Genomic DNA, 18,140 nt, shown 5'->3' with positions numbered 1-18,140 from the left:
TTCTAGCAACCTGGTTCTTGGAGCACCAAATGGTTGGTGGTCTAATGAAACTGTTTTTTTGTTTTTTGTTTTTTTTTTTTTTTAAGAATACCAACTCTTTTAGTTTCCCTATTTTATTTTGAATATAGTTGGATATGGTGCTATGGGCTTGCTTGCTTTCCTGAGAAAACAGAGAACTGAACTGGTGAATTATGAGCATTCAGATATTAATACTGCAGCAAAAATTTAGCTTATATGTCACATTCTGCCAGGGCAATGGAGAAGATATGTGCTAGGGACAGATAACCAAATGACAATCTCTACATATCTGCTGTTTTAGGTGGGCCTGGATACAACTTAGCTCCTATTTAATGCAGCTCAGTGGCTTTGTTAGTCACAGACCCTTAAAAATTTGACACATTATCCCAAAGGGTTGAAATAATGAAGACACATGAGAATAAAGAACAAAGGATGATGAGGAAAGATTAGAAAAATTGATAAATAAATATCCTATGGAATTTTAACACAATGAAGCACGCTTTGAGGGATCAAAAAAGGGACGTACACAAACTGAGTGGGAAAAACAAAACAAAGCTATAGACAACAACATAACGATTCAAGATTGCAGTAAGTAAAAATACCGTGTTTGGTACAATGTGTTTCTCTGTTAAAGAAAGAAAATATGGCACCACAGTATATAAACAGGGAAATTAGAATGCAAGGGAGACATGAATTATCAGAAAGAAAATAAAATAACAATTTGATGACTTATATTTGTCATACACTTGTCCTTGTCACCAAACTTAATCCTGGTGCATTTGAAAAGAGAAGGATAAGGAATGGTCAAACAGGAATGCTGGCATGTAACAAAAGTGTGTGAAATGCTCTGTACCACTGTGTATTTTGCTTTAAAAAAAAATAAAAATCTGATCTGCAATGATCCAGCTGGAAAAAATGCTCAAACAAGGACTTGAGACATAAATGAGAACTGACTAGGAAATGGAGATTTAAGATCAATATCAGACACATTTTAGTGATCCAGAATCATTAATGGCAGCATTTCCTCCTTCTGCAGGAGTTAGGCAGGTATGAAGTTTTCTGTATTGCACAAATATTCAGATGTTGAATTTCAGGGACATGACAATGGTGGTGGGGGGGGGGCAGGGACATTTCAGTTCCAACATGCCTGAGAAAACACAAAGAAGCACATTTACAGAGGCAGGCACAGACAAATCCAGGGTATGCCAAAGTAATGAACACGGAGAAGTTGCACTGAAACATCATCTGCTTACAAACTAGGAGGATCAATCCCATCACTACCATGCCAGGAAAATTCCCTGCAAAAAGCCTGACTCTCTCTGCTTGACTAAGGGAGGGATGCATTCCACAACAAGGAATACCAACAGTTAACGTATTGCGGTTCAAATTTATTGATTCCTTGTTAACTGGTTCGTTCTGTTGTAGCCCCATGTTCTCCCCATGCTGGTTTACTCCTGGGTTTTTACCCTCCCTCAAAGCTGTCCCTCATGCCATTCCCCGCTCCTTGTTCCAGCTCTTTCCCTGCCCGTCAAGACAACCCAGCCCCTTATTCCTGAACCTCCTCTGCCACTTTAACCTCGGGTCAATCCCTGTCTGCAAAACCCTTTTGGAATTCCCCTATTCCTGGAGGCCCCATTGGCCCGTGTGACCCATCCTCTCCACGCTCCTACCCCAAGTGGCCCCAGACACCTGATATAATCCCCTCACTCATCCCCTGAGGATTCCCTATTGGTTAGCTCTTTGTGTCCACCTCCTGATTTGTATCTGAACAAAAGCTCTGGCACAGGAGTGCCTGAGGCTCTTTGTGTCTGATCCCTTTTGCTTGGAATAAACTCTTCCTTGTGGAACCTCAAGATGGAGAGCCTCCTCCCTTCTCCTCTGCCTGGTCCCTGTCATGGCTTGTATCTTGCACCGTAGAGCAAGTGGCTCTAAAGGTTCTGCCTCTGGTAAATCCCCATCCCAAGGCATTTCCCTGTGGATGCCAGCCGGTCATGGAGAGAGAACCAGCAATCGTTTCTCACAATGGCTTGTGAAAATTTTTAAGGAGGTGTAAGAATGTGATAACTTGTTAAAATAAACAATCTGCAAGTGGTGTTTTTCCACCCTGTTTTCCTGTTCTTCTCAAGGATGGTGTGAGAGAAAGGTGTTTTTTATTAACTAGCCAATCAAGTAGAATGTATCGTATCAGTCTATAAAAACCAAATAATCTTTTGTAATAAAGCCTTCTATTCCCCTCTTGCCATTAAGTCTCTCGGCTGTTCTTGTGTCATTCTTAGCTCAAGGGTGACAGTTCCCCACTCCTGCTGTGGCGCTGGAGTTCCAAGAGCTAGCCCAGGTTCCAGTAGCCATGGCAGTAACGAATATAAAAATTTGTTGGGCATATGCTCTCTCACCTTTCTTGTGGGTTCTGACATGCTTTCAGTCTTCCTTTTTCACACAAGCAGGGGAAAAACTGCCCTCTGGTTATGGAAGCTGTTCAAGGAGGACATGTCAGTGGATAATTCTGCCCAAACACTGAGATCACCACCCAAGGTGTCTGTCCAAACTACATCAAGCAGTATGAACAAAAACCACTGCCTTGTGAGAGTTCCACCTCTCTGGAAGCACATGGTTCTGTGGCTAAGATTTAATTCATAAAGGTTTAATACAGCCAGTATAGTATGTTGAAGAAAGTTCAGAAAGATATGGAAACTCATAAAACCCAGCAATACACTGATTTATCTCCTTAGGAAAAGATTTACAATCTAATATTTCAATGAGAATAGAATAAATATTATTTTTTGGTAAGACCACTTGTAAACTAAATGTGCTACAGCTAATTACAGTCTGCAGAAATGTGTGTTCTTGGCAGCCTTTGCTCATTCAGTCATCTTTTAGGAAAGGCATAATAAGAGCAAACGAAAAATTCATTTATCTATAATTGTCCCAATTAAAATTATTCTTTCCCCTAGCAATGATGCCTTTCCATGACAAGCCACAGGAAGCCATACTATAGTAATACATCTTTTATATAATATTTTCTGTTACTAAAGTAAATAACTGTTGTATTTGTTTTCATCTCTGCTATGACCAGAACACTAAATCCTAACTGACAAGCATCACTAGGAGTTGATATGGGAGTCAGCTTTGAAAAAGTAGGCTGCTAAACTGTTTATTTTAATATGGACTGCATGTACTTTTATATTTGGTGAGAACAGTTTTTCAGATGAAAGAAATTAATATTTCATCAGGATAAATACTGAAGTGCCAATCACATTACTTAAATTATATTACTCCAATTACAGTGGTTTTATACTTTAGAGACCTTAAAAGATAACATGACATCATTCCACAGGAATAATACTAGAAAACCTTTAGATAAGGTTATAAATTTTGTTACTGACTACTGAACATGGCTGTTTCTTTATATGTGACTATGATTTAATATATAATTTCTGCATAATGTAAATGGCTCCAAGCAACTACTAGCAATTCAGGAAAATCATATTTAATGAGTTGTCAAATAAGGCTCACAAAAGCATGCCTCTTCTGATTACTCCTCAAAATTACTTTCCAATATATCTACTCTGATCCTAAATAGAGATTATGCTGTCATGATACATCTTTTTTTAACCTAGGTAAGTATTATGATGCCCATCCGATACACAGAATAATTGATACTTTCAGTTGCTAATTTCTATCCTTCATATTAGTTATTTAAATATAAAAATAATGTTCAAAATGATTTTTTAAATTTTATATTTGAAAAATTTACTGATTTCAAACTAAAAAAAAAAAACAAACCATAAATTTCATGCTCTTGTTTGTTCTCTGTTAAGTTAATGTTTAAAAAAAAAAAACAAAAAAACCAAACCAGAAATTTCATGCTCTTATTTGTTCTCTGTTAAGTTAATGTTTAAAGAATGCAAATGGAATGTACAGAAATGTCTCAAAATTGTCAGATGAAAAAAAGCCAAGTGACAAGGACCTTGGGAGAATGGTGCAGTGCCAAAATGCAGCATCCTATGTTCTTTTCTTCAACATCAAATTGCAAAAGAAAAAAAGCAATCTGGTACTGATAAGTCATTATCTGCCAGAAAGCCCTTCATACATTTTTAGGCATCACAGGAGGTACCACCAGGAGAAAAACCTGTGAATAAGCAATTTCTGATTTCAGCAAAATTTGACTCCACTTCTGGTGACGGAAAGAATCACAGCAGTCAGTGTCAAAAAAACCCCATACAAACCAACCCTGTTGCAGCTGCTATGGCACATTACTGCTGTTGCTGAGAATCCCATGAGTCTTAACAGGGATTGCACTGATTGCCCTTAGAGAGGACATACAAGCCCTCCTGGAGAGCCTACAAACTGCCAACAAGGTGATAGGGAATAGGTCACTGAAAGGAAGCAAGCTAAAAGGACAGCGGTGGCTTTGCACAGAGCCTGATGGCCACAGCTCACCAGCTCTCTGGGATTTGACAGCAATTCGTACATGCTTAACTTTTGCTATGAATTTCCATTACAAGAATGTGCTATTCAAATAATGACAAACTTCTTAAATGCTTGACTCTGCACAGTTGAGATGTGCATGCAAATAAGAATCCCTCTAGTCTACTTTTATTATTTTTTAATTCTCTTTCAATCCCAATGAAGCACAATTTCCTCTGCACAGAAACATCAAACATTTTTCTCCTCTACATTTTATGATGTAGACTTTCCAGCAATCCCTGGCTTTTATGAGCTGTCTCATGTAATGAACATTGTGGTCCACTGTGTGACAGATCTGTACTTTATCCTTCCCTAATGAGACAGTTCTCCAATTATTGAGCCAACAGGCAGTGTTTCTCTAGAAAGTTTCACCCTTTTAAGCACAGAATTCCCACAGGGTGATTGGCAAATTATCACACATTAAACCCCTCACATACACAAACTTGCAGAATTTATTCCTGATCAAGTAATTTCCTTTCTTTCCCCACCAGCTCAGGATGGGGTTTTTTCAGTGTTCAATCAGTGTTTCATTAAACCCCCCCAAAAATAATTCACCTTTCTCCCTCTTGTCATCACAAAGATCACCATGTCACAGAACAGCTACAAGAGTAACACCAGAGAACAACAAAATGGGGAACTGAGAGCGCCTAGAAGTGCAGCTTATTAGAACAACACAGTTATTTCTTTATACCACCCGGTTAGTTTGTGGTTGAAGATGTATCAGGGGGGTGAAAGGGCTGAATTAGCCTTTGTCCTCTGTTAATGCCCCTTGGTGCAGTATCTGAGCCCCAGCATCCTGAGATTCATCTGCTGGCAGAGGTTCAAACACTTGCTCAGTTTTGGGCTGTTCCTGTCCCTGTCTGTACACAAAACACTTCTGAACACCTAAGCTAAGTGTTCATCACTAAGGGGGGTGTGGATATTTCTGTGCAGGAAGCATCACAGACATACTCCCCTACAAACTTGAACAAAAGGAAGAATCACATCAGGTCACAGCATCATCACTGTTACAACAAATAATTTTTGTGTGGTGCCTTGCTATAAAACATATTCACAACTGATCATTGTATGCCTCTGAGCTGCTTCTGCCTCTCCTAGCCATGGTAAGCAAACACTGTAATACATTTCAAGCACCAAATCAAACAAAACCACTTTCTCCTAGGAAATATATACTGCATATATAACCAGACAGGGGCAGAATCAAAGTTTAAATGCTAGTGATGGCTCACCTACACATACTGGTGGAGCCACAACTTTCCTGAGCAATTCTCCCAATGTTTTACCAACCTTCCAGTTAGGAAATTTCTCACAATCTCAAATCTAAATGTCCAATCCTGTAATTTCAGTCTGTTTCTTCTTGTCCTGTCCCTAGCCCAGACAAGAATTTACTTTTACTCCTCAATAGCTTTTTATGTGTTAGGGATTTTTTTATCTTCTCCTCATCGCTGGTCTTCTCTACTCTGTGCTTAAAATCCTTTCTCTTTCAGTCTACTTTTGGCATGTTTCTAACTCCATTTCTGGCTGAGACACTGTCTTCCCCCACTGGACACAGTAGCACAACAGGTAACTTCACAATTGTTCCTGTTTAATTGTCATTCAATAGCTGCTCCTTTCTTGCTTTTCCCATAACAGTGTAAGGTTGTCAGCACACCTCCAGTGCATGATCCACTACAAACTTCAGCTTATTCTCTGAGGAATCTCTGCCCAGTGCTTCAATCATTCCTCAGCCTTTCTCAATTGAATGAGCATCTCTGTTTAGGTGTAGCAATTCACACTTGATCTCACTGAATACATTTCATTTAATGAAACCTTTATTGAAGAAAAAGGGTTGCACTTCAACCTACCAAGATAATTTTGAAAGAAATGGTTGGGAGCACATCCAAAACAAAGCAGCAGATTCACCTTTGATTAAGAAAAGTATGGCCAACTATAATAATTTCTGGAACCATAGGGAAGGATCACAACCTCCTCATTTGATGCCAACATGATTAAGCAAACTGAAAAACCTGAAGCAGTAGATTAATTTTTAAGGATATTATCTGGAAAATATCTTCCACTCGACCTGATGATGAGCAAATCAGCCCTTGAATAGGCCCTCTCACTGCTGAGCTATTTCTAGATGCCCTTTTGCCTTTTCATGTACTTCAGACAGGAGGAGCAGTGTGGTTGTTCTGAGAAGTCCAGCTAAGAGGTTTTCCCTGGAGGAAAACAACTTTCTACATTCACAGCACAAGCACCCAGGCAGAAAAAGACAGATCTTTTTGGTATGGTGTTTTTTTAATGCCACGCCAAACTAATCTAGTAGGGCTCTAGAACAAAAGAACCCTTCCCTACCTGACTCTAGGGGAAAAACAGGGGAAAAAAAATCTATATTTTGCATATAATGTTGTTTAATACACTTGCTGGTGATAAGCAGAGCTCCTTCTGGAACTCAAAAAGCCACATTCTTAGAGGATTTCCTCCTGCCCCCTTTGGTCCCCTATAATTCTCCCTCGAGGTGGAGGTCAGAGGGTGCAGCCTAAAGAAATGCTTCTTGTTAAAGCTTTACAATTCACCCCCTGCCAACATGAAGAGTTCCTGAAGACTGCAATTCCAAGCACAGTCCTGAACAACAGCAGAGTTGTAGTCCCAAACAGAACTCCATTTCCTTAACCATTGTACAGGAAGCCTGCTCAGCCTTCTGAGAGAGGGACCAGCACACATTTCCCTTCTCTGCAAACACACTGCAGCTCTTTTGGCTTGAATCCCACCCACAGCAACACACACCATCTTTTTTTATTTTCTGTGCAGTTCATAAAGTCCCTGTCTAACTGCGATCTGACTGACAGCAATTAATTGAAATTTTTTTAACCACAAGTGAAGTCTGAATAAAATAGGTGGCAGGGAAGCGTTTGATGTTCAGAAAGCTTCCAGGGTATCAGATGGCTTCAAAGAAGTGCATGCAAAGAAAAGTAGGATGAGAGGTCCCAGGAAAAACTTAGAGCACACAGAGTAAATAATTTCAAAGGCTGTGTAAACAGGGGACCAATTTAAAATCTGAAAACAGTGATTACAACTGCCCCAGTCTGTCTGATAACCTTACACTTAATTGGGCTGTAAGAATCTTATTTAGAAAACCAGTACAGAAAAACAGGGGGAAAAAAAGCACCTATTAGACTGTTTTTTACAATATCTTCTTTCAGTAAAGATTTGGTCCTGTAATGTATTTCCAGTGCTCCAGGCAGCAGAGACTTAATTGATGCATTATAGCAATCCTTAGTATTGTGCAAAAGAGAACAACATCAACATACAATTTTTTTACTATTAAGAGATTATTCTGAACATTTAAGAAAATTAATTTGCTCAAACACCAGCTATTTACTCTTTTTGAATTGCCTTAAATATTTTTTCTCCCATTCAGTTGTACCAACTTAAGTGGAGATAAACAGAATCCTGTCTCAAGTATCCTCTTTCACCAGACAGAGGATTATAGAAATAAGACTCATCCAAGACAAAAGGTTCACCCTGACCACACAAATAGTCAGACAGCAGCACAAGTGTCCTAGAGGGAGCACAGCTACATAAACAAGTGCTGAGAAAAAAGCAACACGTGGATTTGGAAATGCAAGATAACAAGGACACACATAAACACAAAATTCAGTAACCTAGAAGGCAGATGGAGTAGATGACCTGAGAGAGGCTGACTCTGTACAAAATAGCTGATATGGCATTTGAAACCTCATATTGAATATAAAACGTTTCAGGAAACAGGCTCAGGAGACAAATGTCAGGGGCTGTGTGATTTCTCTGCGCAATCCTGAGGATGATCAAATTTGCTCCTGAGGCTTTTCTTCCTGCCTTAATGTCTATGCAGATCCTCACCCACAGCCGGGCTTTTGGTGGATTATGAACCTTGGCAGTCACTCTGACGGGCATTTCATCACATTCCCTCATCTCATTTTCACTTGTACCCATCTTTCTGGGCTTTTTTTTAGATACGAAGATGTTAACATGTTCAGATGAGATATCAGTGCTCCCTTAGGAGTTAGCCAGAGTTGCTCTCATCCATGTCTGGACATCTTGGATGTGAAAGCAACCTAAATTACAATCAGCTACACCATATAATTGCCCTGTTATCACACACACAATGCTATCGTTCTCTCCTCCCCTCCATAAAGCTTCATCTCAGCATTCGCTCAATATTTCAAGGCAATTGCTTCCCTTCCTCAGTGTGTAAAACAACTACATACACATATGTATAACAGAGTTTGCGTCTATTTTGAATCCTATTCCTGTTCTTCCCAGTCCACTTTGAACTGAAATACAATCTCTATGGCATCCATCATTTCTCCAGAGGCAGATCAACAATATCTAATAGTGAAACAAGTAACTGCTTTAAGTACATCTAATTTGAGACTTACTATTCAAGACCATTTCCTCATTGTGCTGGTTTTCCGACACACTTTGACTATTTGTGAACTGGTTTTTTTCCCCACCACATGCTACTCCATCATTTCCTGTGCTGAGTTCCACTGTAGCTGTCAACTACATTTCTGACCTCTCTTCCATTGCAACAAAGGCAGAAACTCCCTTCTGGTACTGGAGTGGATGCTGATGAGGTTCTATTCAGTCTCTGATCAATTGTTATCATATATCTCTGTCCTTTTCCAGTGCTTGCAACACTGCCTATTGTAGTATCATTTATAAATGTAATTAATGAGGTGTTTATGTACTCTTCAGAAATCATTAAGATGTTAAATTAAACTGCATTTAGTTTAGACTCAGGTGCACCCTGAGTCACCCTGCATGCTTTGGTCCAGCTCAATATGTTGCAATTCATCATCACCCTCTATTCATAATGCCTCCAGCAATTCTAACTCCTTTGACACAATTCATGTTCAAAATACTTCCAGTTGTGGTGGGGCTTTTTCCTCTTTTTGCAATAATTTCTAGATTTGTCCTTTCTGTTTTGAAGGTAACAGATCTGTGCTGTTACAACCCAATGTCTTCCTGCTTCCTTCTCAGTTATTACAATTGCTAGTGCACTGATGCTCTCTGGTTTAGTTAATTCTTCTAGCACACTGCAACTTGCTATCACCAATACCTATTTATGTATGTGTCATTAACATATTGCTTTTCCTCCTTTTACTCATAATCTACTTTAAAAATCCTCGTTTTTCTCATTCACCTACTTACTTCATCTTCTTGTTAAAGAGGCAATCAAAATAGGCCATCCATCAGCACAGCTGATTTTCTCTTCCTTATTTTACACAGGTAAACTTTTTTCCTCCCCAATTTTTGTCTGTCTTCTTCAGACTGAAAATATTTCTGTTGCCATAATCCAATCGACACTCAAATGTTGTCTATTTGAGTCAGTTTGAATCCTTTGCTCACTCTATCAGGTCTCTGCAAGCCTCAGAAATCTGTGGATATTTTAAATCACTTCATTTTCTTTCCCTCTACATCAACAGTACTGGATCTTGTGAAACCCACTTACACTTTGCATTCCTTTCCTTCAGACTCACAGTAAACTACTGCTCCCTAATTGAATGAATTATACATCTTACTTTTGTCCAGGCTTGGTTTGGTCATTAGGACCACTCAAGTAGCCTTCACTTCTCAAGGCATCACTGAAATCACTGGACTTAGGGCTTTTCAGAACAGTCCATGATCTGTCATGTGGCCTTTAAAATCCATATTGCTTGCTAAGCTTCCAAATGCTGCTATGAATGAATGGCTCTTGGCTCCTGTTCAGTTTGTGCAGCTGTGTTCTGCAAGTCTGGGTGCTGAGCATGTTTTATCTCAAACAGGTGCACAGGCAACAACTCTTAACCACCAGCAAGGAAATAACCTGTGTATGATTTCTCCTGTGGTTATCTTTTCTCATTAAAATATCAGGCCAGGTTTCCCAAAATATCAGGCTGGTTTTCATGAAATACCAGGCTAGTTCTCTGTGACTACAATCCCTTTGTATTATTCCATGTTAAACACCATGCTACCACATAGAATGTCCTAAAAATTACGGACTCTCTACATATACAAGCATTACCTGCATTAACCAATGCCCAGTAAAGCTTTTCCTTTGTTATTTCAATACTCTTTTTTTACACCCTTTCACAATTACTATTCTGTTTTTGTTTTCCCACATCAAATCAGGAACTTTATTCAAACTAATCTGAATGCCCTAAAAGCCTGTAATTGCCCAGAGCAGGCAGAAACAAGGATGGATGTAGGAACAACTGCACAAAGCTCTTACTGGCTCCAATAAGAATTGCAGCAGGACATGAACATCCTTTAGTCTTTAAACAACACCAGAGAGGGGTTCAAAACATGCCCACCAACCCTAGGTTACTTTCAGCTCTAATTTTTATGCCTAGAATTAAAAAAAAAAAACAACCTCAAACCCACCAAAGAAAACAGACCCCACAATGGTTTGTATAATGACAAAAAGAGGGATTGCTGGGCACCATTTTGAGAAGCAGAGAGAGGATGTCATGAGCACAAAAAGTGTTGAAGAGCAGAGCTCTCACCAAAAAGAAAGAAATAAGTGATATTCATCAGGTCTGACTCTGAAGGGCACATCTAACTTCAGTTCAAAGCCCTACAAACTGTCCTGCCCCTCTCCTCAAAAAGCTTTATTTTCCATTTGTGATACTTCAGTGTTAATAGCTTCCTCTTACTGAATATTACATCTTCATAAAACACCATTGGTTCAGCTGACATTTTTTAAGATTGATTGTGTGTATGTTTGCATTCTAATGTATGTGCCATCATAGAACCAGCCAAAATGACCCCAAAGGTGTGAAAGTCAGGCTTAGAATGCAAATTCTTTCTCAAACCTACAAGGAACTAACCTATGCATATGTGAAGACTTAAGCTGCAGCCTTGTCAGCTACAGAATTAAAGCTCTGGAGCTGGAGAGGGAAAAGCTCCTTTCCTCTGTGGCCTTTGAAAATTTGGCACTTTGAGGGAAAACACTATACTATGTATTTCAAGTTCAATGAACTTTATATTCAATGAAATTATCACATAATAGGGTATTTTATCATCGATTTTGGTGAGAGGGTGTTAAAACCAGTAACAATTGACCAATACCCTTATTTTTAGGAAGAACTGTTAATAAGTAACAAATTAATCACTTCTTAGCTATTTAGAAGGCTATACTGCATGCAGTTATCCTCCTGACCAGTGGCTTTTTAGGGTTTTTTTAATAAATAATACAGTATAAGACTGAGCCATAGGATCAGCTTCCTCCCTCCTTTAATGAGACAGCTTCTTGTACTCCTACTACCAGGCACACTTTGCCTAACTCCTAAAATAAGCTTAGCCCTTTCATCTAGCAATTGTTCTGGAAAATAATGTTTAATTTTTTGGGTTCTCATAGTATGAAGAGTAAGAAATGTATCTGGAAGCTTACAATCATAATTATTCTATATCAAGGAAAGTAAGATCCAAACTAGAAAAAACAATAATATGCTCTCCCACAATACTTACGATTGATCTGATGTTGTATTCTTTTGCCAGTTTCAGAGAGGACTTATAGCAGCTTGCTAAGTTTTCTTTATGAGTGTCAGTGAGATGGCCTCTTGCAATTGGCCCAACAGTATGGATCACATCTGCAGTGAATAAAAAAAGAAGATAAACATTAAAAGATGCTACTGTGTCACACACCAATTCAGTCTGGTATTATAGCTACACACAAAGGTAGGAATAACAATAATAAACAAATGTATTTAGCTGGAAAACACACCATAGTCTGCATGTGCAATAATTAAACATAAATCAGTAAAGGTTAAATTTTGAAGGATTTGTATTAAAGGCGAACATGAGAAAGATACAGTGAATGCTTGTTACATGTCTACTGCAATGCACACACTGGAGAGATGAAAAGTTTGCACAAATCCTCTATATCTTAAAGCCTCTACAACTGTAAATACTGCAGAACTTTGAAACAGTCGTTCTCACTCCTTGAAACCCACTCACTGGGAAAGTTCCCTATACAGAACCTCAGCATAGTTGGTGATACATAGGTCATCTTTGTTTTTCCTCAGTAACCATTTGAAAAGAAGAAAAGTTGAGACTCAGGAATGTGTTGGTTATTCAAAAAACATGTTTTCCTCTCACATCAGACCAGATGGAGATGCCATGCAATAAAACAAAATATTCTGTTTGAAGAAATTTATAACGAGCAAAAAGAGAAAGCACAGTCATCTCAGGTGTGATGCCTTTGGACTCATCAAAATCTGATGCTGCAATCAATCAAAGTCTCTACAGTGCTGAAAGAAAAATAAATTTAAGAGCCTGGAGTAAAAAGTGTTGAAAAGATATCTGCAAATTAAAAGGTACCATGATTTTTTTTGATCTCCCCCTTCCTATCCCCCCAACTATTATGAAAAACGTTTACTTTTTACACATCATTCTTCTATATATATGTGAGCATAAGAAAATGAGTTATGGTGGCAGATTTTTTTTTCATTTCTTTATAATTTCCTACAATGTATAGCAGAAATAAACAGTGGCACTATTTTTATTTTATTTTCAATGTTGCACTAACAGGGATCAGGCCAACACTTTCAACTGCAGTACTGCTGGTCCCCTTTTAGGTTGTGTTTCTGTCCCATGTGGGTCAGGTTTCCAAGCAACATCTGCTGTGTTGCTACACTCCAGAATATTTTAATTTACTCACAAATCCTACAGAATTAACACCATTGTTCTTTGTCCAAGCTGGTTTTGATGATTTCCATCCAAAAAATGCCAAAACATAAGAGAAAATAGACAAAATAACATTAAAATGCACACTTTTTTTTTTTGAGACATCATCTGTCAAGTCCTGCTCTCTGCTATTTAAAAGGTGGCTTTTAGCCTCAGCCATAATCTTCTGAAAAATTCAGAATCTTTTCTATAGCCACAAAGTATTGATAAATCAGGAAATAAAAGCACATCTGAGTCCCAGTGCCCAGAAACACTGAGGAATCCACTGTGATGGAAACTGAAACCTATAAGAGCTAAACTTCACAACTGCTACAGAAACCCCTCCCTCCTGTGAAGTAAATAAAAGGTTGAGAACTCTTCTTTCCATTTTGACCACAGTAATTTTCTCCAGTTGTGGGAACAAGATGGACAGATTGGGTAATTTCTGTTGAATGTCACAGCTGCCAGGTAGTGACTCCAGAGAACCCTCCCTACCATTGAACCTTCAACAGTTTATCCACTTTATCCACTGACGAGGGGGATGGCAGCAGGACACTAAAACAACCTGTGAGTTCAGAAAGAAGTTATACTTTTACATGTTTTTTAGCTACAATCATAAACTGAGAGCTATTAAGAAAGGACTTGAACATAGGAAAGAGCTAGTTTAAAATTTGCTTCTGTGTGCAGAGATAATTATGTGAGTACTTCCATTACCAAAGACTGTAATTTCTGTTCATGACTATAGCAGTTTCCTGGAGGTTGAAACGTTCCAAGGAACATTTCTATTTGGAAGTTCTGGCAACTTCAGAGAAAAGGAAAAAAAACCCCAACAACTTCTCGACTTTTTCCCCTTGTTTTTTTATTTTACAACAGGTGAACTTCACTTACGGAGCCAGAGACATGATTTAACAGTAGACTTGGCAGCACGGGTTACTGGATGGACTCAATGACCTTAGAGGTCTTTTCCAAGCTAAATGATTCTACAGGGAAAGGAAAATACTCATGAATCTCATGGCAGTCAAGTTCCCTCTACATTTACAGAGACCAAGATCGGAGTTACCATGATGAATTTTGAATTCACAGTACCCAGCAGCCAACAAACAAATTAAGGAACAACTGTAAAACCAACTTTAAAAGAATGTGTAAAGGATGAAGCAGAAAATAAAAGAATCATCAATATTTCCCTATTTTGGCTAAGGCTGAGTTTCTTGCATTTCAGTGTGCAGCTCCTTGAAAGCTGAAGTATAATGGCTTAAATTATTCATTGATTAATTAAAGGCAAGAAGGAGTTTTGGGGAACAGACCAAGTACCAAATTCTTGCCAGGGTCCTTCTGTATAAAACTCCCACAGTATAATTTCTAGATACATTTCACTCACTAAATCTTTAGCTCCATTCCTTTGATCTTTCATTATTAAACACTAGTTTAATAATGCTAGTTTTGCTCAATAAATGCAAAATGTTTTTGTCACCTTTTTTGCAGAACTTCCCAATTTAGCATTTTCATAGCAACTCATCAGCAATCCTGTATTGCTGTACCAGATACTTCACATAAATAAGTAACATTTAATGCAGTTATTAGCTTTTATGTTTAAATTTTTCCAAGTCCATAAGAGGTGGTTCTTTAGACAGGACACAAAAGATGGTTATGAATTGAACAGGCCCTGACCAACACAATCAAATGGGAGGCATCCTATAGCAGGGGCTTTGGAATTAGATGACGTTTAAGGTCGCTTCCAACCCAAAGCATTCTGTGATTCTGTGAACTGGTTTATAAAATATCACAACTATTGTAACTGTTTACAGCATATTATTGGCAAAGAACTGCTTTTCTTAGGCACATTATTATACTGAAACACATGACAAAGATTGTATCAGCAGAGCAGCATTACTAATATGCCAGTGCTTGATGGTCAGCAGACAAAGAGGGAAGTAGTAATTTTATGGTTGGACATTGACAATAAAATCAATGTACACATATATTTCCTAAACTACATAGGAAACTACAACTACAGTAAGCTCAACTACACTGAACTTATTCTGCTTAACTATTCCAAAATACCTTAAAGTTTGCAGGTGGGCAAAACCCTTTGAGATTATACAGGCATAAAGGAAACAAACCAGGAAACAAAACAGCTCTTCCCCCTCCTTCGGTTCATGCAGAGAATCAGACTTCACAGGCTGAAGCAGCACCATTTATTTTTAATACATCAACAAAGGCTGTCAAACTTCAAGCTTGTCTGTCACAATAGTTTCCTTTCTGCTCACATATTATCCCCTGCATAAAGCTGCAGGATGGAGGAGTATGTGCCATAGGGGAGGTGTATAGACATTTGTCCACAAGAAAATTCAGAGCAGAACTGCTGCCCTGCTGTTCTGACCACCCACTACAGCAGCCAGCCTCAACCGTAAACTTCCAGCACTGTTGGCAAGGACAACCAGGGATATGCAAGTCTTAGCTGGCACCTTCCACACCCAGCCAGAACAAGGATCCACCCTGGGGAAGAACATGGGCTTTCTGAAGGAAAATACAACAGTAAAGGATTGCCACAGGACAGATTCATAGGAATTAGTTTCACCAGAGAAGGCAAAACAACTGCAGCAGCAAGGCAGTTGGGAGCACCAGCTGTGGGGATGGCATGACACGGTCTGAAGGTACACTGTGGACACAATGGCATGACACAGAAGTGGTCTCATCACTTAAAGACTTTTAAATTGGGGAAGATGTTGAGAAACTCAAAAAAAATTTAGTTTGGCTGGAAAAGCTGTCTCCTGTTTGCTCTTGTAGCATCTGCACCCTTTGGGGTCCAAGCGCTTCTCAGTGAGGTCAAACAGGAGTAAGGGATGCAAACATTTCCCAAAAACCAAAACATGTTTTTTTTTAATCGTCAAAACCAAGTAAGCAGGTCAAAAAAGGGAATGGTCATCACTCAGAGAATGCCACTATAACCATTTGTAGTATTTTAACTTTAATGTCAGAAGAAGCTGCTAGCACTGCTGTGAAGTTGCTGATTTACTGTGGTCAGTTTTCCAGCCAAGCACACTGATAGGAAACTTCATTAAAAAGAAAGCTGCAGTCCATGGGTCTGCAAATCACTGTGCATACACAGAGCAGAGATGTTTGCTTACATTTTTAATAGTACATTGAGGTGGAGAGCCCCCAGTGAAGGTATCTCCTTATCTGGGATTCAGGCCACAACAATGGATCAAACTGCTTTTAATGCTAATGAAGCTGTTGGTTTAAAACAGTGTTTATAAGGAAAGGAGATATTTCAGAAATGAAACTACAACTGCTGTAGAGTACAAACTTTATGCAGAAAAAGGCCAATGAGGCTTGTTTTCCCAGGTCTTTTTCTTAAAAATTCAATCCATACACCTTAACTTGATTTTTTTCTCACACGAGTTTTTACCTGTACTGCTATGAAGAAAGGGCAGAGCAGTGTGGGCAAGGATGAAACACGACTTCCAGTTGAAAAGGGTGAAAAGAAGTGACTGTGCTTCAAAAACCAACCTGGAGGACTGACATAAATTACTCACAGTGTAATTTACTCTTCCCTTGTTCTTTGAAAATGTGACAATAGATGGCAAAAATATTAGCACAGTGAGCTTTTCCAAATGACTAAAAAAGTACAAATAAGTTGATCTCATTCCTTCCCTTACAGAAGTGAGTGTGGTGCATTCACAGTGCTAATGAACCACAGCCAGAATCAGTTACATATTTCTCTCATTCATCCCATTTACACATTCATAGCCATAATTGGCCCATCCACCCAACTGCACAACGAAGCTGGACCCTGTCAGTCACAGACGGAACCATATGAATTTCAAGAAGGAAGGTACTGCACTGTGTGCACCACTGAATTTAAAAAAACAGCTTGTAAAAATTCAGAGCATTGAGGGCTCCATTTGTAAATATTATCAGCTGATTTATAGAATTAGCATCTGTCATACTGGTGCTGAAAAGGAATCTGAGCTCAGGTTCAGCTGGTGGCAAATGGAATTACCTCCAGATACTCACATTCCTGAAGAATAGGGATGGCCAGTAGGTGAGCAGCCTATTGCTTTAGGATACAAATTGCTCAGCTTTTTCATTTTCTGTTTCTAGCTACATGCACTTGCACACAAGAAGTGCATTTTCAGCATGCAAAAAACAACTGTTAAGTTTAAGTTCAGCTGAAATGAATCCCACAGGACTGCAGTCTAATTCTGTGTCTCCAAAAGTAGATTAGCAGAGCTGAATATTATAAATGTAAGACATCTTTTATAAATCACTGAATGCTGTGTGTGACTACATACAATACAACTCCTAAGTTCAAAAGCATTTCTCTGCTTTGTACTGGTATATATTGTGTTTATGAGCAGTTAAAGAGTTAGTTTCAGGTTTTCAGGCTTGGGGCAATAATCACTGCTCAATCTGAACTTTGTACCTTTTATAACTGCCTTCAGTGATTAATTAGCTGGTTTGGGTGAATACAAAAAAATGTTTCATTAGCTGCAAAAGCTACAATATCTAGAAGTCATTTTGTGTAAAATATTTAAGCAATTTTTCACTTAAATGGCATTGTCTGCCAAGGAAAGGTAAAGAATATATTTACTGTAAATTATTAACCATGTTCCCTCATCGTGGGTTAGAGGTATATCCTAACTACAAGACAGCACAGACAGTCAGAAAATAATATTCCCAAAGGGAGAGGCGAGGGATTTGCTGAGTCTGAGAGCCCCTGTGGGGAGCTGCAGAAGTTTGCACTCAATAGCCTGCATTTAGCAGAGAGCGACCGCTCAGCACCCGTGGGAAGCTGAAAAACACAGAGAGCTTGTTTACAATGGTTACACCACTGCCTCCACAGCCAGCCAGAGAATTAAGTCACACAAGTCAAAGCCCAAGCCTCTTTGGCACTCAGGCTTGTCATAAAATACAAGGCCCGAGTATGTCTGTGTAATCCCAGATCAGTTCCCCTCCCATCAGTGAACTTAGAGCATCGCTCT

At 38.9% G+C, this 18,140-nt stretch overlaps 1 protein-coding gene across 4 annotated transcripts in view; it reads right to left on the bottom strand.

Moving 5' to 3' along the window:
- The window catches only part of MACROD2 (mono-ADP ribosylhydrolase 2), an 842,730-nt gene that overhangs the window by 340,757 nt on the left and 483,833 nt on the right, over positions 1 to 18,140 (bottom strand). For all 4 annotated transcript variants that reach the window (XM_041474169.1, XM_041474167.1, XM_041474166.1 and 1 more), the window contains exon 6: positions 11,959 to 12,080. In XM_041474169.1, coding sequence (XP_041330103.1) covers positions 11,959 to 12,080 — 122 coding nt within the window. The remainder of the gene's footprint in view (positions 1 to 11,958; positions 12,081 to 18,140) is intronic.

This window comes from Pyrgilauda ruficollis, unplaced genomic scaffold, assembly GCF_017590135.1.
Source record: "Pyrgilauda ruficollis isolate IOZ18807 unplaced genomic scaffold, ASM1759013v1 scaffold31, whole genome shotgun sequence".
In the NCBI taxonomy this organism is placed as follows: Eukaryota; Metazoa; Chordata; class Aves; order Passeriformes; family Passeridae; genus Pyrgilauda; species Pyrgilauda ruficollis.
The sequence above is the reverse complement of the archived record's forward strand: the minus strand, read 5'-3'. Positions and strand labels throughout refer to the sequence as shown.